At 36.2% G+C, this 23,898-nt stretch overlaps 3 protein-coding genes across 4 annotated transcripts; 2 read left to right on the forward strand and 1 right to left on the reverse strand.

Annotated features, from left to right (window-relative positions):
* Window positions 1-10,565: 10,565 nt before the first annotated feature.
* On the forward strand, window positions 10,566-15,195 carry sftpbb (surfactant protein Bb). 2 transcript variants are annotated; one of them, XM_055048901.1, is made up of 11 exons: window positions 10,566-10,718; window positions 11,025-11,071; window positions 11,150-11,224; window positions 11,498-11,620; window positions 11,705-11,830; window positions 11,919-11,999; window positions 12,089-12,272; window positions 13,415-13,557; window positions 13,684-13,764; window positions 13,958-14,068; window positions 14,778-15,195. In XM_055048901.1, the coding sequence occupies exons 1-11, from the start codon at window positions 10,667-10,669 to the stop codon at window positions 14,817-14,819; spliced, it is 1,065 nt and encodes a 354-aa protein (XP_054904876.1). In that variant the 5' UTR covers window positions 10,566-10,666; the 3' UTR covers window positions 14,820-15,195. The 2 variants fall into 2 exon arrangements, with proteins under 2 accessions (XP_054904876.1, XP_054904877.1); XM_055048902.1 differs by having other exon boundaries at window positions 11,705-11,824.
* Window positions 15,196-15,238: 43 nt separating this feature from the next.
* On the reverse strand, window positions 15,239-19,817 carry usp39 (ubiquitin specific peptidase 39). Its single transcript, XM_055048900.1, has 13 exons — window positions 19,620-19,817; window positions 19,238-19,316; window positions 19,049-19,143; window positions 18,841-18,977; window positions 18,309-18,461; window positions 18,005-18,230; window positions 17,844-17,918; window positions 17,607-17,674; window positions 17,257-17,445; window positions 17,006-17,148; window positions 16,738-16,873; window positions 16,327-16,413; window positions 15,239-15,508 (listed from the first exon to the last, which is right to left on the reverse strand). The coding sequence occupies exons 1-13, from the start codon at window positions 19,678-19,680 to the stop codon at window positions 15,458-15,460; spliced, it is 1,500 nt and encodes a 499-aa protein (XP_054904875.1). The 5' UTR covers window positions 19,681-19,817; the 3' UTR covers window positions 15,239-15,457.
* Window positions 19,818-20,023: 206 nt separating this feature from the next.
* Window positions 20,024-22,929, forward strand: cunh2orf68 (chromosome unknown C2orf68 homolog). Its single transcript, XM_055048903.1, has 4 exons — window positions 20,024-20,235; window positions 21,528-21,643; window positions 21,727-21,872; window positions 21,955-22,929. Exons 1-4 carry the CDS (start codon window positions 20,126-20,128, stop codon window positions 22,075-22,077), a joined length of 495 nt encoding a protein of 164 aa, XP_054904878.1. The 5' UTR covers window positions 20,024-20,125; the 3' UTR covers window positions 22,078-22,929.
* The last annotated feature ends 969 nt before the right edge of the window (window positions 22,930-23,898 follow it).

Below are 23,898 nucleotides of genomic sequence, written 5' to 3' on the forward strand. Positions count from 1 at the left end.
GTGTCGTTTCACACAGCAATTCATGCTGGTAATCCTGCCAAACTTAGACAAAGACTTAATTTAGTCCTTCCTTCTTCCTGGTTTTCAGCATCCCGGCAACGTCATCATTAAGTAAATATATACCTGTCAACACATATGCTTTTGACTTTGGCTTTTTTTGTTTGTTTAAAAGATACCATCAGCATGCATTTACATGTAGCAGCAAATAGTCTTTGAAAATGCAAGAGCAAAAAAAGGTTCTGAAGAATCTGATATGGTTCTGGTCATTCATTTTTCTGTTCATGCAGTTTATCATAAAGAGAATGTTAAACTGCAGATATGCAAAGTGATGCCACCACTTTGCATATCTGCAGAAAATGACTTGTTGGTTTCCATCCAGATCATTTTAGTGTCTGACTATTCCTTTTTTCACATTTTGTCCCTGTACCAATGCCTGCAGGGAGTGACGTGGAAGTTAAATAGGAGGATTAAAAGACGAAATGGTTGAAAAGCAACTTCTTGGTGATAAAACATTCTCTCAGGAGCTTTGGTTGTTTTTTTGTTTTTTTTCCTGGGTTTTCCTCATTGTATTTATTTTTTCAAAACTAAATCTATTAAAAAACTTTTGGTTTTGCCATTGCCTCGAGTTATATGTATATGTATACATGCTTTTAATTTACATATATATCCGGAGTAACATTACAATTTAGGTGTAAGCATCTATAGCTCCGGGAAAGCAAATACCATTATACAATGAGTTACTGGCAGGAAAAAGATCCTCATTCCTTATGATAAAGAATGTTGCGGGTGAAAGGTGTGTCTAAAAGATTCCCAAGATTTCTTTTTCAGGACAAAGAAAAACAACTCAGTCATTATTCTTCTGCTGTTTTTTCCACTCATGTCCATTATAGATTGTGATAATCAACTTCTCAATTTTTTAAAATTAATTGTACCATTTAAAGCTCTACTGCTAGGGATGAAGGTGGAAAAGAAAACAAGTGACTGGAGTAAAGATGATGGTTATTTCTGCTTGCCCTCGGGGTATTGAATACATTTCATTTGTAAAGTGTAAACATCAAGTGTTTCTTGTACCTGAGTTTTAAGACTTGCTTGACAGAAAGGGTTGTTTCTGTTCCTCCTCATTAATTAGCTTTAAAAAGGAAAACCTTATCAGGTATGTTTTGGTCTTATTTGGCCTAAAAAGAGTCACAGATTGTAGAAACCTGGCCTAGATGTTGATGACGATTATAGGAGTAGAATGGATTACTTCAGACAGTAGGTGATGTTAAAAAGAAATGCATCAAAGCTAAACCTTAAAGATATGTTCTTACTTTTCTATCGTACAACTCATGTAAATACAATATATATTACCCATGGACACCTTATTTTCTGTCACAAACCCCATGGAAAAATATATTTCTTGCTTTGCTTGTTGACAGATGTAAAGAAAAAATCTTTAGAACCATATTTTCATGTGAAGCAGTTTCTGTAATACAAATAAATACCAGTTACAGAAGTCAGCTACTTGTTTTCGACCTATCAATTAATTGCTCTCTATCATAAGTCATAGATCAAATCCTCCTCTCACATAGAGATGAGAGAGAGGTTTTTCTCAGAGCTAAAGTTGGAGTTGATGAGAGTTCATGGGCTGGGCCAACTTGTATTTATTTAGAAAGGAATGAGCCTTGTGATGAAATGATTGCCAGCAAGTCATTTCAAAGCAAACCATAAAAAAATGAGGAAAACAGAGGAATGGGGAAACAGATCAGCTTTTGTAAGTTGTATGAGTTTTGCTCTCATATAAAAAACATGCATATAAACATAACTTTAAGGAGGACTATCAGTCAGTATTATTATTATCAACTCTAATACAGTGCATCAATGTATTATCAGTGGCCATAAAGTGCATAATCATTGTGTCTGTCATACATGGGTTGTATCAACCTTCCGGACCGCTCAGGTCCTCTGGTTCTGGTCTGTTCTGTATCTGCAGAAGCAGAACAGAACAGAACAAAGCACTGAGGAGCACTATTCACCTTCTGTGCACCATAAATCTGGAATAAACTTCCAGAAAACTGCAAAACAGCTGAAACACAGAGAGCCTTTAAACCAAGACTAAAAACCCACCTGTATTGCTTTTGAAACATAATCAATGAAGCATTAATCAATAATTTGATGTGTAACAATTGTACTTGACAAAATGTAATGTTTCACTTGTTGACTGTGTCTTGACTGTATTTTTGTGTTTTTATGATGTGAAGCACTTTGAAATGCCTTGTGGAAGGTTTTATACAAATACATTTTAATTTGATTTGCTTTGAAACAAATGTTGCATTCCCCATGTCAAGCCACTACAGAAAATGTTTAAGGCTTCTGCCCTGGCCATTTCTATAATCATATAGAACGGGTTCAGAATCCTGTCTAAGATTAAAGTAAATTCTGCATTTCATTTCAAAGAGTCTGGAGGAAGACTCTTTGACTCCACATTGCTTCACACCCGGTGTGATGTTTCCACAGTCAGTGGTGGTTTTGGGTGCCATGTCATCTGCTGGTGTTGTGCCACCATATTTTCTGAGTTCCACTGTCAATGCATCCATCCACCAGGAGATTGAAGAGCATTCATGCTTCCTTTTGCTGACAAGCTGTCTGGAGATGCTGATTTTAATTTCCAACAGGACTTGCTCACACTGTCAAAGTTACCAAAAGCTGGTTTGATTGGCCAGAAACGCCTTTGACGTAAACACCATTGAAATGTATGAATTGTTGCCAAGAGGAAGATAAGAAACATCAGACCCAACAAGGCAGATGACCTGAAGGCAGCTTTCAAAGCACTCTGGACGCCATTATACCTTCGCAGGGCCACAAGTCAATCGCCTCTATGTCATGGCGCACTGATGCAGTAATTCATGCAAGAGGAGGCCCAACCAAGGACAGAGTGAATAGAAATGTACATACGTTTGTATTCACTATGGTGCTTAAATGTATGTTTTTGATTGGCTTAATGTGATATTCTGATTTTCTGAGACACTTGATGCTGGGTTTTCTTTATTTGTAATCCATAATTATATGGGCTGCAAAAATTAAAAGCTTAAAATATGTTATTGTTTGTGAAAAGAATCTTTATAAAATGACAGTCGCGGTTTCAAGAAATATTGCACTTTTACACAATATTCTATTTTTTTAGATATACTGGAAGTGTTGTTACTTTGTCTACTGGGAGTCTGCGGAGTTTGGAAAGCTAATGTCCATATTTTTCATATACCCAAATAACGCTAATTTCAAAAACACTGGTAAAGTTATTTTTTCATAATAAATGTGGATGATTAAGCTTACGTAATGAAAAATCTAGGATTATTAACAGTGATTTATTGATTGATTGATTGATTGATTGATTGATTGATTGATTGATTGATTGATTGATTGATTGATTGATTGGTTGGTTGGTTGGTTGGTTGGTTGGTTGGTTGGTTGGTTGGTTGGTTGGTTGGTTGGTTGGTTGGTTGATTGATTGATTGATTGATTGATTGATTGATTGATTGATTGATTGATTGATTGATTGATTGATTGATTGATTGATTGATTGATTGATTAAGACACAGTGATTTTTTTCACTGTGATTCAGTAGACTGGAATGCTGCTCTGCCACACAGATCTACTTACTGGCAACATGACAAAGTTCACTCAGCAGGCAGAACATAACAAAAAAGAAACTACAAGTAAACTGTATTCATAAGAGTTTTCTTTTTAAGTGGTTGACCACATGGCATGCAACTTATGGCTGTGGGACATTTATCATGATGCTGCTTTTTGGAAGCTGTGAAAAAAATTCTAATAAGTTTTTATTCTATTTGTTTCTATTTTAACCATCATTGAAAATATTCAAAAATGATAATAGGCTAAATCTATCCGTACATTTGTCAGATCCCTTTAATCCAGGGCTGCATTCTGTCATTCACCAGCAGTCAAATGGTGAGACATACAGAACACCATGGGCAATTCTCCTGTCCTATTAGGTTAGCTGTGTTTCAATTACAAATGTGCACAAATGTATCTATACTCTGCTAATGTAAAAAAACAACAACACTATTTTGCAATTGAGGTGTTCTCATTAAATAAGAAATTAAATTAAAATCCTTCGTGAATAACCTTGTTCACTCAATAAGTCATCAAAAATCATGTCTGAGATGATTGTAAACAGTTACATTTCATTTTTTTAACTTTCAATTTGCAAAATGTTGCGATTAATGGAAATGCAGCGATTGACACTTTTGTTCTGTTCTGAAAAGTCAAATCAATGAGAGATTTCTTTGAAACACAGTTTAGGATTTTATAAACCTGAAAATTCTTAAATATGCTTTTTTGAAAGGAAAGCACCAGCCCTTGAGGACTGGAGCTTGACACCCCTGACACAGGAGTCAAACTCCAGTCCTGGAGGGCCCCTGCCCTGCCACTTTTAGATGTGGTAATTAAGCCATTTCATTCTAGTGTTTTGTACCTGTGGCACATCTAAAACCTGCAGGACTCCGGCCTTTGAAGACTGTAGTTTGACACCCCTGCAAAGGAAAGAAGGAAAGAAACATTCAATTTCAGTGAGTTTGATCTGCTGCTTTGCTTAGTATCTTTCTTGAGTAATTATATGAAAAGGTGGTATTCACTCAGAAGTTGTGCATGGCAGACTTTCAGGTTCTCATGTGTGAAACATTCTGGAAACCACATATTTTTTAGAAAAAAATATGAAAAAGGTTTAAGTGGTATGCACAAGTAGATGCAAAAATTGTGTTAAACGCAACAGTCTGTACAAATTATTTCAAAATATTCATGAAATATGTTTTAAGAGAAGACATTCAGACTTCTTTTACCCATTTGACAAGAAAAATTTTTTGCCATCAATAGCCATCAAACTAAAAGTCCTTAATTATCTGTATTCTTTTTTTTTATATATATATATATACAAACTTGTTTGCTTGACAAAATTTTGTGTTGCAGCAGCGGGTGAGTAAAATGGTTTTACTGTTTCACATGTGTCTAAAGCTGCTATTTGCATGACAGAGAATCTCAGCTCCTCACTGTACTGAATATCTGAAAACACAATCTGTCCTGACTCACATATTTTTCTCTATTTTACCTTCGGTTCTCACGGTCTTGCAGGTCAAAATAAACATGTATCAAGTGAAAGAGAAACTCCAATCTGAAACATAAGCAGGGTGTATTCATTTCACCTCAAGTATAAAATCTCTCATTATCTTTAATACACAGGGCTCATGCTGCTATTGACATTTGCTGTAAGATCTCATGTGTGACTAAATTCAGGGATTAACAGGATTTGAAAAAAGAAATATCTTTAAGCCTTGAGACTGTGTTGGTTACTCACACTTTGTCAAGTGAATCCATAAATAGTCACTTTGGTTCATTTGAAAAATGAGGAACTTCTTTCTATGGAAAACAGTGGAAAATAATTGTTTGAAATTATGCATTCAATACGGTTTAAGAAAAACATTGTTTTAAATAAGCTTCAGGTTGCATAGATTTAATAAGAATATTGTCAAGTCAGTAAGTAATTAAGATTTATTTACATACAGCATTTTTCCCAGATACAAATTATGGAATATCTCACACTATAGTCAGTAAAGCATGTTAACAAAGTCATTAAAATAATAAATTAAAACCGCAAAGATAAAACAAAACATTTAAAACACTGAATAATTGGTCTTGAAAAAACTTAAAATGGCATACATGCATATTCTGTAAAAAGAAATTAAACCGCACAAAGCTTTAAAAAAAGATTAAACACACTGTTATTGTCAAAATTATGTAGCTGGCAATAAAAAACAGAAAGTTATTTAGTAAAATTCAAATTAAAAAACTGCTAGTCATTACAAATACTGCAGGTCTTTAGTTTTCTTCTACAAGGTGCTTCTTTGTCATTGATCTATATTCTTCTTTGTTGATGAGATGATCTTACTAATAGGTTCTAAATAGATTTATAAAGACCATAACTTCGTAATGAATCATTAATACTTTGAGTTTATGTTGATACTTTGAACACTTAATAACAGTGTTAGTGAAGACAGAGTGCCATAGTTCAGGTGATTAAGTCTGTTGATTTTCTTAATCCCAAAATCAGGAAATATTACATCAAACCAACTGAGATAAACTGGTGACCTGTCCAGGAATCGATGGATGGATGGATGGATGGATGGATGGATGGATGGATGGATGGATGGATGGATGGATGGATGGATGGATGGATGGATGGATGGATGGATGGATGGATGGATGGATGGATGGATGGTTTTCAACAGACTGAGATTTCCCTATTAAATGCTTTTTTATTGCTCTTTTGTAACATTATAATTTGGGTTTGCGTCATTTGTAATCCACAGTCATTAAAAATGACCAGACCTAAGATAATTGAATTGCTAAAATGCATAAATTGATTACCTCTTTGCTGTAAAGGCTTAAGTGTGACATGGGATTTACAAATATAAGTGATGGATGTAGGTGGATTTTTAGTTTTACTCCAAGTGACAGCAACAGCATACCTAACACTGCCTTTTGTTGACAATGCTGCAGACTGAAGAGGAGCATCATCTTAAAGTGATTGTTTTTAAGTGGTTGTGCAGGAAGTACATGCCTTTGTTTCAATTGTTCAGGAACACATGCGATATATTTAGAAGTTTCCTCTCTGCATGTACATGTGCGTTTGTTATCACGTGTTCATCGGTGTCCGGGAACTTCTGTGAAGATGCTTTTTCTGTGGTACACGGGGGTGAAACAGGAATGTCTGCTGGTTTCTGGTGTTTCCTCATATTTGTCTCTGCTTAGTGTCTGACTGATGTCCACTGACTGATAACCTGTAAGATATAATTCTTTCCTCGTTACAAATTCACGAAGGTTGAGTTTTATATATTATAGTAAGTATAATAATAACAGAAATACTTTTTAATCAATATATCTGAGTAGAAATTAGGTACCGGTACTTAACAAATTAGTTCTATTCCAAACAACTTTAAATGTAATCATTCAACAGGTTACAAAAACTCTGAATTTCTGAATTATTTTACTCTACCAATGTCAATAAATAAAGATTAAATAAAATACAAAAGGACTCCATTACTTGGATGACCTCTTGTCTTCCTTGTAAATATGCACTATTTTGATTTGGTCCATAATAAAATCCAAATAAAATGGACTGAACTGGCGGCTAAAAAGTAAACATTCTCACATTACAGAGAGATTCCAATTTAAGGTACCTGAAACGCATCTTAGTTTCACAGGGTTTTAAACGTCTAATTATCTTTTACACACAATGCTCATGTTGCTGTGGCTCATCACACTAAAACCTTTTCGTGTGACTTTGGTCAAAGATTAAGGAGATCATTGGATTTAAAGAAGTAAGCTGGGAATGTTTAACGTGGATCAGATGACCAGGATAAACTGACAGGACAGCTGAATCTCTGATCATTTTACCGATGAATCAGATGAGGATTTTTGAGGAGATTTACTCACTTAATCCCAGCTCACATTTATGTGCTGCTTGGTGTCAGTTTATAAATTGAAACGCTGCAGTTATGAAGCAATAGTACGCACCTTTTAAGAGTTTCACAGTCAAGACGAGTAAAATCAGTTCTGTGAAAACTGGTTTCTTGATTCAATCATTCTTCCTGAAATGAAAAACTTCATTTTAACTGGAAACGGATTTCCAATAATTCTCCTTCTTACAAAAAGTCAGTTTTGGTCCCATGACCATGTCGGATGTTAAATAGAAAAATAAATCACATATTTACTTGTTTGTTTCACTATTTAATCTCAGTCATTTTCTTCAGCACATGCATAGAGTTGTGCTAAATAAAAATGTTATGAAATAATATTGCAGGAAAGTAGGGAGAAGAACTGTTGAGCTAAATACATGATGAAAGAGCCACCGTAATAATATTTAGTTCATAAATATGTTAATAAAATACATTAATTTTTCTCCTTATTTATATTACTGTACTTAATTTTCATTTGGCTTCAATTCTGTCTTTGAGTTGTTATGTACATGTGAAACATTGTAAATCAATCCATGATTGTTCTGCTGCATCCCAAAACTGCCTGCATAGATGTGCAGGTGCATCTACAAAGAATTTATATTTAGAAAAGGCTCAATATTTTTGTGACTAATTTCATGAAGTGATTCTTCAGCAATGAGCTTACGGTTATTTATTTCCAATTTACCATTCATCTTCCTGATTACAGAAGCAGCTTACTCTAAACAGCAACTTGTCTGTCTGGATGCCTCACAAAACAAAAGACTTCCGGATCCCCAGCAGGGTGATGATGACTGGCTTATCTTCTGTTTTGTTTTGTTTTCTGTTTGTGTGTTTTGTTGTTGTTGTTCGGGGGGTTTTTTTTCATCATTTAGCAGCAGACTAGAATAGAAAAACACCTCCTTAATTCAAGTCTATCCAGCATTTTAATTTGAACTTTGGGGGAATCTCTCTTTGCCAATGTTTTTGATCTGATTTGAAGAAAATATTTAAAGGATGAAAGTGTCTGTGATTGAGATTGTCTTTGTTGTGTTAAAGGCAAACAAATTAATATAACTGATCAATGTTTTTGTCCTCCTTTCATTTGAGTTTTTGAACATGCAACAGCGAGCCGGAATGTTTTAACCAAAAATAGAACGGACACACCTCCACAACAAGTTTACGAGAAGCACTAATTAGACTTGATTTACAACATTATAAGTGCACAGCAACTATGAATTACTGTGAATACGGAAGTCAAAGGATGCTTTGACCGGCAAAGGAAAACTTCTTGTCTGATGAGCTATTTTTAGGTTGCAAGGTAAACCCAACCCTTTTGTTTTTTTTGTTTTTTTTTTTAATATACTATTTCAAAGGGTTCATGAGACCATACTCGAAAAGGTTTCACAGTGCTGTAAGAAGAGAACACAGCCCACAGCATTACTAATCCCTCACCAGATTTCACACTGAGGAGTTGTTTTTAATCAACCTTTTCTTCACACCAATGTTTGTTGTCGAAAAGCTCAACAGTAGACTGGATCAAAGCACAGAACTCCAGTTAGTGTCCCAGTTAAGTTTTAGAAAACCACTCTTGTCACATTTGTGAAGCAGAAAATCCCAACACAACTTTTAACAGTTTAAAAGTATAAGTAATCCTTCATTTAACTGGAGTTCATTTCTAAGGGTGCCATGAATTGTGCAACGGGAGTTTGTGTGGAACATTTTTCTTCATCTGAGATTTTCTTCCTCTTCACTGGGATAATATTTATTTTGTCAGTCTAAATTAGATTTCGGTAATAAAACATCTACATGTTTTTACCAGAGGTGTCAGTAAATATGTCCTCAGTAGTAAAAAAGATGCTTCACAATTATGTTGCTTGTTATTATTGTTATTATTAAACATATCCCATTTGTTCAGCTGAACAAATGGGATATGTTTACAAGCAACACATTAATTAATTTAATTATGGTGCAAATGCTTCAATGCAGAACATTGTGTTTCATGTTCTTAGAGTTTGAGAGTGGTGTCTTCAGGTCATGTCATTCACAGCTGAAAGTGGATTTCTTAAATCAACATTAAGTTTATAGAGTCGTCTAATTATTAAACCATGCAGACAACCCAACAAAAGGTTTTTCTTACTCTGCTGCCATCTAGCGCTGATTTTTGAGAGCTTTCTGTAAAATGGGAGGAAAGTGGTTGTCTTAGTTTTTTTTTAATTGTTGTTGTTTGTTTGTTTTTTTTTAGCTAATTTTCACTTCTTTGAATAGTCTCTCTATTCCTATTTGGAATAGAGAAATTATTTTATGTAATTCAAAATGCCTCAGTTCAAATAATAGAGGCTGGTAAATACATCTTTATTTTGTTTTTAAAAGGAACTCATGAAAAAAGCCTTTTTATATTTTAGCAAAACCCCTATTCTTTTTTATTATTATTATTTCCTAGTTCAAATTTCATAACATGAAATGGGAGAATACAAAAAAGTGTGACAAACTTTGTCATTAGAAATAGTCTACCCAATTTCTGATAATTAATTTTATTTTACTTAGAGGAAACAGCTTTGTGGAGTAAATAATAAACAATTTCAACTATATTCACATTTTTAAAATAAAACTGAATCTAAAAAAAAGAACTTTATCCCACTGCTGTTGACAGTTCAGTGCGCAATGACTCATGGCCTTGTATGTGTCACCAACATATTTGGCTGAAGGCAATATTAACATTTTGGAGAGGTCAAGTCAGAGTTAAACTTGAGATAATATGGAGGCAGCTAAATATTAAAGTGATGTCAAATTCACTTGAAAACAAGGAAAAGTCGTTCTTTAAATGTTTGTTTCAGGAATATACACAATATATATATATATATAATATATATATATATATATATATATATATATATATATATATATATATATATATATATATATATATACATATATATATATATATATATATATATATATATATATATATATATATATATATATATATGTTTCCCAGTTTATTACAGTGATCGTTCCTCGTCCTCTCTATGCTATTGTTGACTACTACGCCTGCGCATTACAGACTGCCCTCTGATAGGTTGAGCCTGTCGGGCTGGATTTCCGGTCGATCAATAACACAGATGTTTTTCTAAAGGAAACGTCCGCTTGTCCGTCAGTCTCCCCGGGTCCTTCCAGCCATGTCTGCTTCGGGGTTCGTGCTGCTGGTGCTGGCCGCGTCTCTGTGCTCCGGTGAGGTTTTAATGTCTGCTCCGCGCTGACACAATAAATCAGTCGCCATTTCTTTTCTGTTTTTTCTGATCAAGCTGAACAATGCCTGCAAAAACCTGGCCATCTGTAATATATTATGTACTGATGTTATATATATATATATATATATATATATATATATATATATATATATATATATATATATATATATATATATATATATATATATATATATATATATATATATATATATATATATATATATATATATAAACGTTTAATCATTTTCTGTGTCATCTTTTTCACTTTGTGTTCTCCTCGCTACAGGAGACTCCAGATTTATTTCCGATTCTTTGACTGGACGAAAACCTCAGGTGGGAAGCTGCGACCTTCACTGCCATATATTGCTAACATTATTAATAAGCTGGTGTTCATGGTCTGTTTTCCCCCAGACGCAGGGTGTGTGTCCAGAGTGCAGTCAGGTCATCCAGCTGTCCACCAACATGGTTTTCAGTAGAGACACCAAGGTAAGGAACCAGCTGAAAAAAAAATTAATTCAAATTAAAATCAGAGATCATGATCCCCCTGTAAACAGGTGCTCAAATGGTCCAGTCAAAGTCAAAACCTAAATCTTAATCGGGTGGCTCAATACAGATGCTACACTTTTTTGTCTCCCAAATATAAAATGCAATAATGCTGGATGAGGTAAAGTGAGAAAAAAAAAACCGCGTTCATATTTTTTGGAGGCTGTGACTTCACTTCTGGTGTAACATGAACAACCATCTATCACATCTTCGCAGGTGACTGTATTCAAAGCCTTGCATGGTTTGTGCCGCCGCCTCCCTGAAGAACAGGCGTCAGAATGTGAGTCACAGGTGAAAATCTACCTGCCAAAGATCCTGCAGCAAACATCCAGTCAGTGGGTGAGTTCGACCTCTCCTTACTTGTGTTTTTCTGTGTGTGTTTCATTTGTTTTAAAACACTAAACATTGCATCTGTGTTAACAGAAACCAGAGGAGATCTGTGAGGTTTTTGGACTTTGCCCCACCCACCAGGACAGACAACTGCAGCTTCGTCATGTCCCCAGTAAAGACACGTCCAGCTCTGCACTTGGCTCTGAAGTCCATGTCAGTGTGAGAAAGCAGAAGAGAAACTGTCAGAAGAAGTGAAACCATGGTTTCCCCTATGACTGCTTAACCTGTGCCTTCTTCCTCTTTCTAGGATGTATTCAACCCAGTTTGCACCTTGTGTTTGATGGTTATCAAGAAGCTGGAGACAATGTTGCCTAAAAATATGACAGAGGTGAGACTTTCATTTTCCACTGGTATGATAATCTCCACTGCCCACACTTAAAGCAGCAGGGTCATCATCGTCTCACTCTCAACCTGCAGGAAACTTTGAAGAAGCTCATGGAAGAGGTCTGTGATCTGATACCGTCCAGCTACAAGGATCAATGTAATGATTTTGTGGACAAATATGGAGCAGAGATCGTTGAGTTCCTTTTATCTTCGGCTGCACCACACACGATCTGCTCTCTGTTGCACCTCTGCTTGTTTGAGACGCAGCCAGCTGCAGGTCAGTTAGGTGTTTTTATTTTCTGCAGGTCATTTTGATTCCACGTCTGACGCAACATGGTTTCACGTTATCGAGTCAAGCTCTCTGAAAAGGGTTCTTTAAATTAAAATGAGGATCACTCTGAGACACTTTGGGTGTACCTCTGATATGTTGGAGCCAGTGAAAATTTCTAGAATTTTATTTATATAAAGTCATTTCACAACATCATTCACAATGGACTCTCAAGGTCCTGGTGTTGAGCCACTATAGACAAACAGATTTCATTCATATGCAACATAGAATCCTATTTATTCAAAATTCATTTAAAATAATTCAAATGTATTCAAAGCAATTTGATCTCTGGGTCCAATTGAGTTCTAATTTCATTCATTGCAATATAATCCTGATTATAACACAATCCTACAGCTGCAACTGTTGACAGAAAAACAAAGAGAACATACAGTTCACAGTAGCTCCATCAACACCATCTCTTTCCCTGGTGATTATTTACAGCTTGGTGCTTTTCAGAAGCTACACTTTTCTGCTAGACCAGTAGAATCTAAAAACCACAAAACAGAAAGAACAAAACCAGCACAACATGAAAAATTGTAGTTAAAATATTCAGTGTGCTGACAAGATGAAGCTGGTGCATTTAGTAAATGTGAGTATACTGTTTCATTAGGTGTAAAAGCTGCACAGCTTTCAGGAAAAAAAAACATGATAAAGTCAAACACGGTGGAGGCAGTGTTATGTTCAGGGCCTCTGCTGTTTGAAGATCTGAATCACTCGGAAGCAGAACCATGAATTCTGCTTTCTAAAAGAAAATATTGAAGGAGGAGAACGTATGGCGGTCAGTTTGTGACTGTTAGCTGAAGCAACCTTTTAGTTAAGAATCAGACCAACGATTCAAAATGGAACGACAAGTTCACCTCATGATGCGTTCACAATATTAATATTCAGATATTCTAGTATGACTTTAAAGAGGCTGCACATACTTGTACTCCCTCTAGTGTGACTATATTAAAATAATTCTGCTAAACAGAGAGGGCCAAATGTCACAGATGCGATGCAAATTATATGAAAACAGTGACCTTGGTCCACTGGTCACTGTTCTTTGGTTTTGTGAAAGCTTACTGTGATTGATGCTGTGGTGTTCTTCCCAGAAGTGGACCTGATCTCTGACTGTGACTCCTGCCAAACGCTGGCTGCTCTGAGCCGTCTGCACCTGGGGCTGAACGCCACCGAGCCTCAGACGTTGGCTTTCCTCCAGTCTGTGTGTGCTCTCCACCCCAAAGCCATCCCTAAGGTCTGAGCTTCAGTGACTGCCAACATCTCTCAATTAATACAAAACCTTAAGTCATCTTAGTGAATTTTGTCATTGTGGACTTCTTATATTTACTGCTTCGTTTTAACCTCTGAACTCTCTTTTCAGTGTGATGCTTTCACCAGAATCCATGGGCCTCAGCTGCAGAAGGTTTTGGGAAACCAAATGGATGTTCCTCATGTTTGCGAAGTAAGAATAAAATAAAAGTCCCTTTCTCAAGAAAGGGACTTGTTCATATATAAACTGGAAATTGAAACCTAACAAACAAATGCATCTTCATTAACCTCCCCAATATGTTTTTAAATCAGTTTTTAGAAATTAATTCTGCAGTTAACATGTTTTATTGCATCCAAATAGTTTGGGGATTTTTTTTTCCCTGCAGGAAGCTGGTCTGTGTATTTCATCAAAGAAGCTGGAGCCACTGGGAAATAATCCTTGTACTTGGGGACCAAACTACTGGTGCAAAAACAAAGACACTGCTCAGGAGTGTGGGGTAAGTACAAATCAACCATTTAAATGATTAAGCTACATGCCACTATGTTTTTATTGTTGACAGCTGATCTTAGTTTAAGATACATTTGTTTCACAGCTTGCTTGTTATAGATCATTTTCATACTTCAATATATATATCTTCAGCTAACTGTATATAAATAAGATTAAAGCAATAAGCACCTATAAGGGTGTGAGTAAATTCCTAAATTTCACATTTTTTTAATGTTATAACCACTCGCTTCCATATAGTGTATTGGGATTTTATTTGACAGACCTGCACAAGGTGAAACATGATTAGGAAGTCAAAGGAAGTGTTTTGCATTCTTTTCAGACAACATCTAAACATTGTGGATCGCACTGCTTATGTGTTGCTGCGGCAGCATTTTAGGTGTATAAAATGAGCAGAGCATGTGACTTCACATTTTAAATCGATACTGAAGGCACTTTAGAGCACTGAAAGCAAATGCATGCCACACTGCAGATTTTGCAGAAAAGGCCATTGTGTTTTTTTCTTGTTTCACAATTACAACTACTATGTGTTGGTCTGTCACGTAAAATGGCTCAATAAATGCACAAATGTTTGTAGTCAGGTTTAAATGTTTGCTTGTCAAGCACATACACAAAAAGTGGGACTGGGACATTTTTTTCTATTAACTTAAGAAATATCTAAAGATTGGTTTGTGGGGTATTTTCTCTTTTTTAATCTGCAGAACCAGGTCTTCTGTGAGAAATACATGTGGAAGAAGAATTAGAACCTTGTGAGGTCCACATCTGCAGACCTTGACCTCCTTTGAAAAGGTGTATTGCACTGAAAATGTTAAGTAAATGTAATTCAACCACTTGTTCTGATTTTCAACTTATCCAATGTCCTTGTCAAACATACTGAGAAATATTTATACTTGCACTGTATGAATTATCGGTTTCTGCATGTTTTACTGTATATGATGTTATTGCTGTCATTATGGATATAAAAACAAAATGGTAATATCTTTTCTGATTGTCAGGAAGAAGCTTTCATGTTTTCTTAAATAATTCAGATGAAGGACTCCTTCTTATCTCATTTCTTTGCTCTTCCGATGACTTTTTGAAATGCAACTGATGCCATACAAATAAAACTCTAAAAATGGGAGTAAATGTTGTGTTATTACACTTTAATTTACACAGCCACACATCCTGGAGCTGGTTTATTAAGAAACATCCACATAGTTAAAAAAAAAAAAAAAAAGAAAGTACAAAAGAACATGGAGGTTTTAACATTTCTTTGCATCGTGTCTTCAGAGAATGTCCTCGGGTTCTTCTGCCACTTTATTCATTTTTTTCTCTTCCAGTCGCTTAAATACTTAGCTGATTCCCAAAATGATCACAAAACTAACAATTGTGAGCGCCTCACTTACACCCCTCTGTGGTTGTTTGTGTCACTGCTCTCTTGTCTTTTCCAAATCTGTTAAAAATGAGGAGGGAAAATAAGTTATCAGCAAAGACATTTGCAGTTTTACTTTACAGCTGCACTGTTCTTGTTGTACATAGATAGTATATTTAAAAAAAAAAAAAAAAAAGCTCTAAGGAGGCCCAGCGGACACCTTTAGAGGACATATAAAATAGAATTCAACTTTATTGTCATTGCACTGTCACAAGTACAAAGCAACAAAATGTAGTTTGCATCTATCCAGAAGTGCTATACAGGATATAAATATTTAGAAACAAGTGTACAAAGGTGTATAAACTGAGTAATAGTAACATGCTATTAAATAAAATGTTTTGTACAAATATGAGAGCTATATTAAGATACTTCACAGATAATTTACTATTTTTTATCAGAGTCGAGTCTTGCTAAATAGTCAAGCCGAAGCTAAATCTTAGGCTAAACCATCTTTTATAAAATGTTTTTTCACACATTGTCCCTGATTGAAATAAATGAAACAGATGACTAGGCAAGAAGATTTAGCATTCTTACCAAAAGCACTTGATAACTACTACTTTATTAAGCAGATGTTTACTATATTTTGTAATAAATTCTACATAGTTTATCCCAAATAAAAAAAAATAAAAAAAATTCTCATATTCAGAGCCTCTACAGCTGTAACAACAGTTGAGCAACAGCCATTTCTCAATGTTTTAATACAATATTTGTACACAAAAATCCAGTTCATGCTTTTGGAAGCTGCAGATCTTATTGTTATAAAATGTCTCATTCTTCTTTGAGTCTATGGAAACTTTACAATTTTTCAAACAGACAACAGATAAATGTGTCGGACTGACCTGGATGTAGGCCTCTGACAATGTGATCATCTGAGGGAGAATGTCGATCACCTGCAGGTCTTGCATCTCATACCACTTCCCCGTTCCCTGGTCACACACACACACAGTGTTACACACATAATCATGAAAAATTATTTTGGTAACGCAATATTTGTGATCAGTCAGAACTGAATGAGTTTGGTCCTTGAGTAAAATCCTAAGCGGTGTGAAAGATAATATAAAAAATAGTTCAATGAGGTTTGGAAAATCCCATTGGACGTGCATTTTCTTTTAATGACTGGAGAAACATTCATAAAAAATTATGCCCCCAAAATAAAGATCAACATTTTCAGAAAGACCAGGAACAACATACAAAAGCATGCTCCCCTTGATTTCAGCCAGTAATGTTAAATGTAAATTGCAACAACTTACATGATGCAGGACATGTATTCTGTAGGACCCTTCAGTTGGTTTTCCATCATGCACAATGTTTGCAACAAGATCATAGGAAGTATTCTTCTCTGTCGCTTGAGCTTCCTCTGTGAGGTATTCAGAAAGGTCTACGTTGCTGTGGAAGCAATTGAAATGTCGGCATTAATAAGTTTGTATTTGGCGCAAAAAAGAAAATATATGTTCAACCTATTGAAAAAAAAATAAAAAACAAGTACATGTTTTGTCCCGTGTTTTTTAAATAACGTACGTGATTGGGAAGTTGACAATTGTTGGGTTTTTTTCCACAAAGAAGTTGTTCTTGGTGAATCTTTTGATGCAAAAGATGAGGTAAGGTGGCAACTTGGTCAGCTGGAACCGTTTGAGGAAATTCTCTTTGTAGGTTTTGTATTCCTGAATGTAAAGTGGAAAAGGGTTACATTCTTATTATTAATGCTTGTAGCATTAGTAGGAAAAAGAAAAGCTTTTCTGTATTATAAATGAGGGCATTACATTTCATACCTTTTCAGTATTGCCATTGAATTTGCCAAGGATGTTGAAGAGAGGAACTTGAGGGATAATCAGCTGCTCCTTTTCGTCTTTGTAGAGAGGAGCTGTTGGGAGGTCAAGGGTCAGGAACAGGAAGGTGGACTCTGACATCTGCTCCTGGTACTCCTCTGTGAGAAGCAGCGCCTCCTTTTCTTCAGGCAGCTGTGAAGTTTTGAAAAATGCAAAGCAAATACTGTAACTTGTGTTTATACTGGTAATTAACAAAAATGTAAGTTAGCGTAAATAATCACTTTGTTATTGTTTCCATGCCAAGAAGATGGCATTTACACATTTAAATAACTCAAATACTTCTGCAAACATACCAAATCTGGGTGTGGAAGTTTCTTAGAGAAGATTCGCATGGAGCCTTGAAAAACTTTTGTGATGATTGCTGTGAGGACAGAAAAGAGAAACAACCTATTAACACTCAAAGTAAAACGTTTTCTCAAGACTTCTCCATTAATGCATTTTAATAAGTTCTTCTGATACAATTTACAATTTCTGCTGGAACCTGTACAACATCAATATGCTTCCCAAAATCTTCTGAATCTTCTACTCACATGACTTTTTCTTTGTGCCTCCAAGAGCTCCATGCAGGGCATTCAAAAACCATGTCATGAAGTCTACAGCATCACCTGCACGCAATAAAAGACATCAGCGAAATAACCTCATCCCCAACACCGATAGGTATTAGAAGCCAGGCTGAGTACAGACGAAATACCCTGCTTAGTAATTTGAAATGTTTTCTTGCTGCACAGCACGACGGCCTGCAGCATCTCATGAGGGGACACATGTGCCTTAAAGTTTCTTGGATTCCAAAGTTTGCGCATCAGCTCCCCAAACCTCTGCACCAGGAGAAACATGATGTCCCCTGGTGGTCTGCGGATTCCCTTGTAGTTTTCCTCCTCCAGGAAGTAGTTTCGCAAAGGTGGAACATTTGAAAAAGCCTACAAAGATAAATATAAACTTTTTATAATACTTGATATTATCCCAGCATCAAAATCTAGAAAATCGCAAATTGATACCTGTAGCACCGCGTTGGCGTAGTCATTGGCTTTGATGTTGTTGAGCCCCACAATACCTGGCAGGTAAGTCGTTCCATCATAGGCTCTGTACAGCTTGCCATGCTTGTCCAACGCCCCAATGTGCTGCTTGGTGAAAGTTGGCTTCAGTACATACTGGAGAAGATAATGTGGAAAATTAGTTACGTAACATAATAAATGAGGAAAGACAACAAATTGAACAAATACTACAATGACTCGAAAAAGAAACCTGACAGGAGGCTGTTGCAATTTCACTGACATGTCTATGACATGCTAACAGGTCAATTTCTGAGAAGCAAAGTAAAATCCACAGGAACATGTGCTGTTCATAAGATGCTGGGAAACACTGCTAATCAACCTCTTTTGTTTTTGCCATCCCTCTAAATTTCTATGTGGTCATATGGTCAAAAACCAGGCTGGGAGACAATGGAGTCAGGGATATGATCCTTGCCAATTGTGATGGCTGGAAGTGATGGTTCTCATGGAATCAAAAAGACTCTATAACTTCACTCACCGTAATGTCCTCTAAGGAAGAGTCAATGATCTCATAGTTGTCTGGCAGACAGTAGAACTTGAGGGTATGCAAGTTGAGGAACACGTGATGGCTAAACTGTACACTGTGGGTATATGCATGAGACTTCTGACCTCTGCCTGCAAGAAAAACACAACAGTCAGTCCAGATGCTCTGTCCCTGCAGGTAAGGTTCAGTTCATATCGTATACCTTGAAAGTATTTCCCACATACGAGGCAAGCGTACACGTTGATGTGTGAAAGGGAGATGGAGCAGAGCTTCTCGAAGTCAAAATCCAGCACACTCCTAAAAGACAAACAGAGAGGAAACGGTGTTGGCCAAGGATGGAGATAACTAGCAAGGAGGGCTAGCGGTTGTGCTCATTAAACTCAAGTCTTGCCTGTTTATGGTGTCAAGATAAGGACAGTGGCGGCTTCTACGGTCTTCTCCTGCACGTCCTCGGCCTCTTTTGGCAGCAACTAAAAAAAAAGATCCTTCGTCATTTTTTTTTATTTTACAAAGTAAAAGATTTCTACACATTTCGCTACAACTCAGCTAGCTAAAAATGCTAGCTAACATAGCTTGTAACTGCATAACTATATAAAAATATATATTTTTTAAAAGTGTGCATCTTTATTTTAGACATTAATAATATCTACTATGTCTCCATCGTCCTACTGAACCAAATCGCACATATTATCCAACTCTTATTTTATTTTTAGCTAGCTGTCTAGCTGATGGCTAACAAACGTTGCGCCAACGTTGGAAGTAAACAAACTGACCTCCGTCTTCGTGATCATCGTCATCCTCCTCGACATCTCTCTCGCGCTTCACAGAAATCATCTCATACGTTATTCTGCTGCCTTAATATTACATAAACTCAAAGGATAAAGTTAATTGGGACACATGAATGGGTTTAATCCAAGCACCTCGAAACTCGCGGCGGCTGTGCGTCGTAACGCTCAAGAAGAGCTAACAAAAACTTAACCCGGTGTTGAAATATTTTGTATGCTAAAGTTTAACTGTGTTGTTATATCAGAATCAAAACTGTTTAGTTATTTATACTACTACTATATTATTTTGTATTTAATATTAAACGATATAGGTTATTTTACTGGGGGGTTTTATTTTAGTATTAGTTTCCAGGCTGTGTGAACTCTGGGAATGGTACTATTGGACAACAATTTATGGCAGCTAGCTTGCTTAGCTTTTGTCAGAGCTTTGATTGAAAATTTTTGTAATAAATACGTTATAAATACTGCATTTTATATTAAAACTATTTGACGAAATGGATATTTTAAGAGACGAAGGAGTGCATGAGTTGAAATACAAACCCGGTGGGCGTTTGGACATGAACCACGGCTTCCTTCACCATATCCGCAGGAACCAAATTGCTAGGTAATTTCCTCAAACACTGTTAGCTAAAGCTAATTGTTTACAATATGTACTTTCAGGGTAATAGCCTGACTTTTGACTTTGAAGGTTAAAGATAATATGAAGGGACAGACAAGACCTTGGTCAGTGGTTGAAAACACAAGGCTTAGCATATAAAACAGAATAGAACAAGGGAAGCCTGAGCAGGCCTTGCGAATTCAAGATAAAAGCTGTGAAAATACAGGCGTATAAATTAAGTGGAAATTTTGTGCTTCGAAATAAATGAGAAATTTAAGTAACTTGTTTATTCATTTCAGTATTTTTAAAATGTGAAACTGATGTTTTAAAGAGTCATTGCACACAGTGGTATGTTCAACAAGCCCTTTTAACGTTGATGACTTTACACAGCTAATAAACATAGAATTCAAATTTAACAAAAAATGTTAATTTTACATAAGACAATGAACATATTTCTAATACAGAAATGCTATGCTATGTAGGCAATCCTAGGGAAGGGTCAGGCACTGAAAGAAGCTTGCTGCTTATAGAACACTTTACTGAAGAATTTTAATAGAAAGTTCAGTGCAAGGAAAAAGTAAGGTCTGAAAAATTCCACAGATAAATGTGTTTGTAGGAGGATTGCTGGGGGGAAAAAAACATTCAATAGTTTGGGAGGATTCACAGCATTTGGATTGCAGTCAGCGCTACAAGAGCAGCTTTCACAGACTTATCTGGGACATGGGCTACCACTGTCACAGCCCTTGCACCTGTTATTTCTGAACTACAGTATTATCTGAAATATCTTACCCTGACTCAGGAGATAAATGACTCAGCTGTTGTTCAGTGGTCCAGAATCCCCTTTTAGAAAGAAATTTGGAGAATTTTGTGTTTTGGTCCCAGTGTTTGGAGGAACAGTGCACAGGCACCTAATATAGGGATCGGTGATGTTTCCATAGTCATTGATGGAAACGTCAGTGATGTTTCCAACAGATAAAACATGTCATCTGTTGGTGTTGGTACACTTTTATTTTTACAAGGACAGAACAGTCATCTACCAAGGGTTCTTACAGCACACAGTACTCCTGTGGAGGTTTGTAAGGATGCTGATTTAATTTCCCAGCGACACTGTTAAAAATAGCAATACATGTAGGGCTAGGGTTAGGTTTTAATGGTCCCACTAAAATTAAATAATTGTGTAAAGAAGTATTTACTCTAGGAAGACAAGTTTAATTTAAATTTTAACTAAATGAAACACTTACTTGTTTTAATTTTGATCAAATGTTCATTAACATTGTTCATGTCTTTTTTGTGTTAAGAGATGACTATGATAAAGAAGTAAAGCAAGCTAAAGAGCTTCAGCGGCGGAGGCACACAACAACCCCTCGAAGGCCTCGTCGACCCGACATCCAGGTGTACCATCCGAAACAAAGGCGTAAGTCATCTGTGATGTTTTTTCAGGGTTTGATGGTGACTACACCCAGAGAAAGGCTAAAATGATTTTTGATCATTTTTCAGGTGGCTCAGAACCAGAAACTGGTGCTGATCCCGAAGAGTGGAACGAGAGTGGGTCGAGCACAGAGACTGAAATCCACAGGACAGAACTCTTCTGGCTCGACTATCAGGAGGACTCTGGAGTCATCACTTCTTTCTTGGTGCACAAGGTAAACACTTTTGCCTGAAGGTATGTCACTTTGCTTGTTGCTTTGGCTTAAATTTTCTCCCGTTCTTTCTGTCTTTGTCAAGGAGGATAAGCCTGAGAAGGTGGTGGACCGTGTTTCAGAGAAGAACGTATTGGATGCTGCAATGAGGGCAGCTTTGGAGGTTCGAATTCGAAAGGAAATTGATAAAAGACGAGACAACCGGTGATGGGGACAAAGCTGTAACAGTCACGGTTATGTGCTCCTGCTTTTTTGTGGTTTGAGCGCAGGGAGGATCCTGCTGTCATTCACAGTGACACTCGGCAGAGGTGACCTGAAGACAAGCCATGTGTTGGTGAAGGAGGAGAAAGAAAAGCACCTATCAGGTTCACATGAAGATCAAATGAACATGTTCTTGGTTTTATTTGTTTACAAAAAGAAAAAAGAAAGAAAAGATTGTTGTCATGGAATATTAGTGTATAACCAATGACTTGGTTCTGAAAATGAGAAGTTTGTCTTGTTTTGTAGCGGCCACAATGTGGTTTAGGTGGTAACTGTTTTGTAGTTTCCAGTTGTGTTATTTATTCTGAGTTGTGAAAATACCAATATTTTTGATACTATGACACATTTTGACAGCTGAATTTTTTAAATAAAAGATTACATTAGCTTCAAAGCCATTTCTAGTTTTCCAATAGTCATGATAATGTCCCCTGTTATTAACTCACCCACCTTTTGCTGTGACTGCATTCATTTTGTCGAGGTGACATTTTTCCAGGTTTCCTTCTGAGAAACAAAAGCTCTGACTAAAGAAATGTTCTTAAATGATTTACATAAAATCCTCAGCAGATGGCAGCAACTGTCAGTTTTACAACTACCCTGCTTCTTGTTTACTGTCGCAAACTATTTCTATAATTGCTTGTCAATTTTTGATCTCTAGGTCTTGGTTAAGACCTAGAGATACATTTCCTTTTACTAGAACTTGTATGTAAAATGTAGAGTGAAGGTGATGGCTTTTAGATTGTTTCGATTAAAAAAAAATCCACCTTTTCTCTGACACTCCTGAATAAATCTTTTAACACATTTTGGAGACTCCTGATTAGTAACTCTTGTATATTATAATCTCAGTATGAACCCAGATGTTCTGTGAGGGAACATTAGCAAACAAACAGAAACATGAAGGACAGATATTTTTTATATTTTAAGATTTTTTAACCCTGGTCCTCAGGAAGGATCTGCATCAACAATAGAATGATTTAGGAAGGCATGAGAATGGCCAAGTCAAAGTACAGACCTAAATTTAATTTAGAGCTTGTGTTACTAAAAATTACTTGTATGCTACCTTCAATGTGACTGAATTTGAAATATTTGATCAAGAAAAATTGGCAAACATTTCCGTCTATTCAGCTTACAGACAATTTTGTAAACATTTCAGCTGTAATGGGGATGAAAGGTGGATCTGCAATGTATTGAGTTAAATGTGCACACTACGGATTTTTACTATCAAAAATAAAATTGGACATCAAACCATCCATTCACTGTTCAATGCTAAGCAATATGCACAAATTATGGAACATGTTACTGTGACAAATTCAGAGTGTTCATGTTCAGCTCAAAGTTCAAAATGTTATTAGAGGCTTTCCTTATATTTTACTGTCCATATGTACATTTTAACCAGATCTATGTGTGAACTTTATCCCTCGATGAACAGTGACAGTTGGGGTGATGATGTTTTCACTCTGTTTGGACCTTTTGCACAGGGTGATTAACGTTTGTTTTCGATTTTGATCAGTGCCAGATCCAACAAGCTGAAACCAGTCAGGTACATAATAAAAGACGTAACTCCAATCAGTTACTCCAATCCTTCCCCCTTGAACACGTGTTGTTAAGCAGAACAGTGAGTCACCTGCAGAAAATGTGTAACCACCGCAACTCTTTTTCAATTAGAAGAGCAAATGTGATGTGGGGACAGAATAAAATGGTCTTACCAGGTCTTAACCAATGAACACCCTCCTTCTGTGACGCTATGCTGTTTTCTAACACCATAACTGCC

The sequence above is a fragment of the Poeciliopsis prolifica genome, unplaced genomic scaffold (assembly GCF_027474105.1).
Source record: "Poeciliopsis prolifica strain line A6 unplaced genomic scaffold, Auburn_PproV2 SCAFFOLD028, whole genome shotgun sequence".
NCBI lineage: Eukaryota > Metazoa > Chordata > Actinopteri > Cyprinodontiformes > Poeciliidae > Poeciliopsis > Poeciliopsis prolifica.

Coding starts and splice junctions, on each gene's coding strand:
- cunh2orf68 (XM_055048903.1), top strand. CDS start 20,126: ATGGATATTTTAAGAGACGAAGGAGTGCATGAGTTGAAATACAAACCC. Junction 20,236..21,527: donor CGCAGGAACCAAATTGCTAG/GTAATTTCCTCA, acceptor TTTTGTGTTAAG/AGATGACTATGATAAAGAAG. Junction 21,873..21,954: donor CTTCTTTCTTGGTGCACAAG/GTAAACACTTTT, acceptor GTCTTTGTCAAG/GAGGATAAGCCTGAGAAGGT.
- sftpbb (XM_055048901.1), top strand. CDS start 10,667: ATGTCTGCTTCGGGGTTCGTGCTGCTGGTGCTGGCCGCGTCTCTGTGC. Junction 11,072..11,149: donor TGACTGGACGAAAACCTCAG/GTGGGAAGCTGC, acceptor GTTTTCCCCCAG/ACGCAGGGTGTGTGTCCAGA. Junction 11,831..11,918: donor GCTCTGAAGTCCATGTCAGT/GTGAGAAAGCAG, acceptor TCCTCTTTCTAG/GATGTATTCAACCCAGTTTG.
- usp39 (XM_055048900.1), bottom strand. CDS start 19,680: ATGATTTCTGTGAAGCGCGAGAGAGATGTCGAGGAGGATGACGATGAT. Junction 19,317..19,619: donor CGATGATCACGAAGACGGAG/GTCAGTTTGTTT, acceptor CTTTTTTTTTAG/TTGCTGCCAAAAGAGGCCGA. Junction 18,462..18,840: donor CTTCCTTAGAGGACATTACG/GTGAGTGAAGTT, acceptor TATCTTCTCCAG/TATGTACTGAAGCCAACTTT.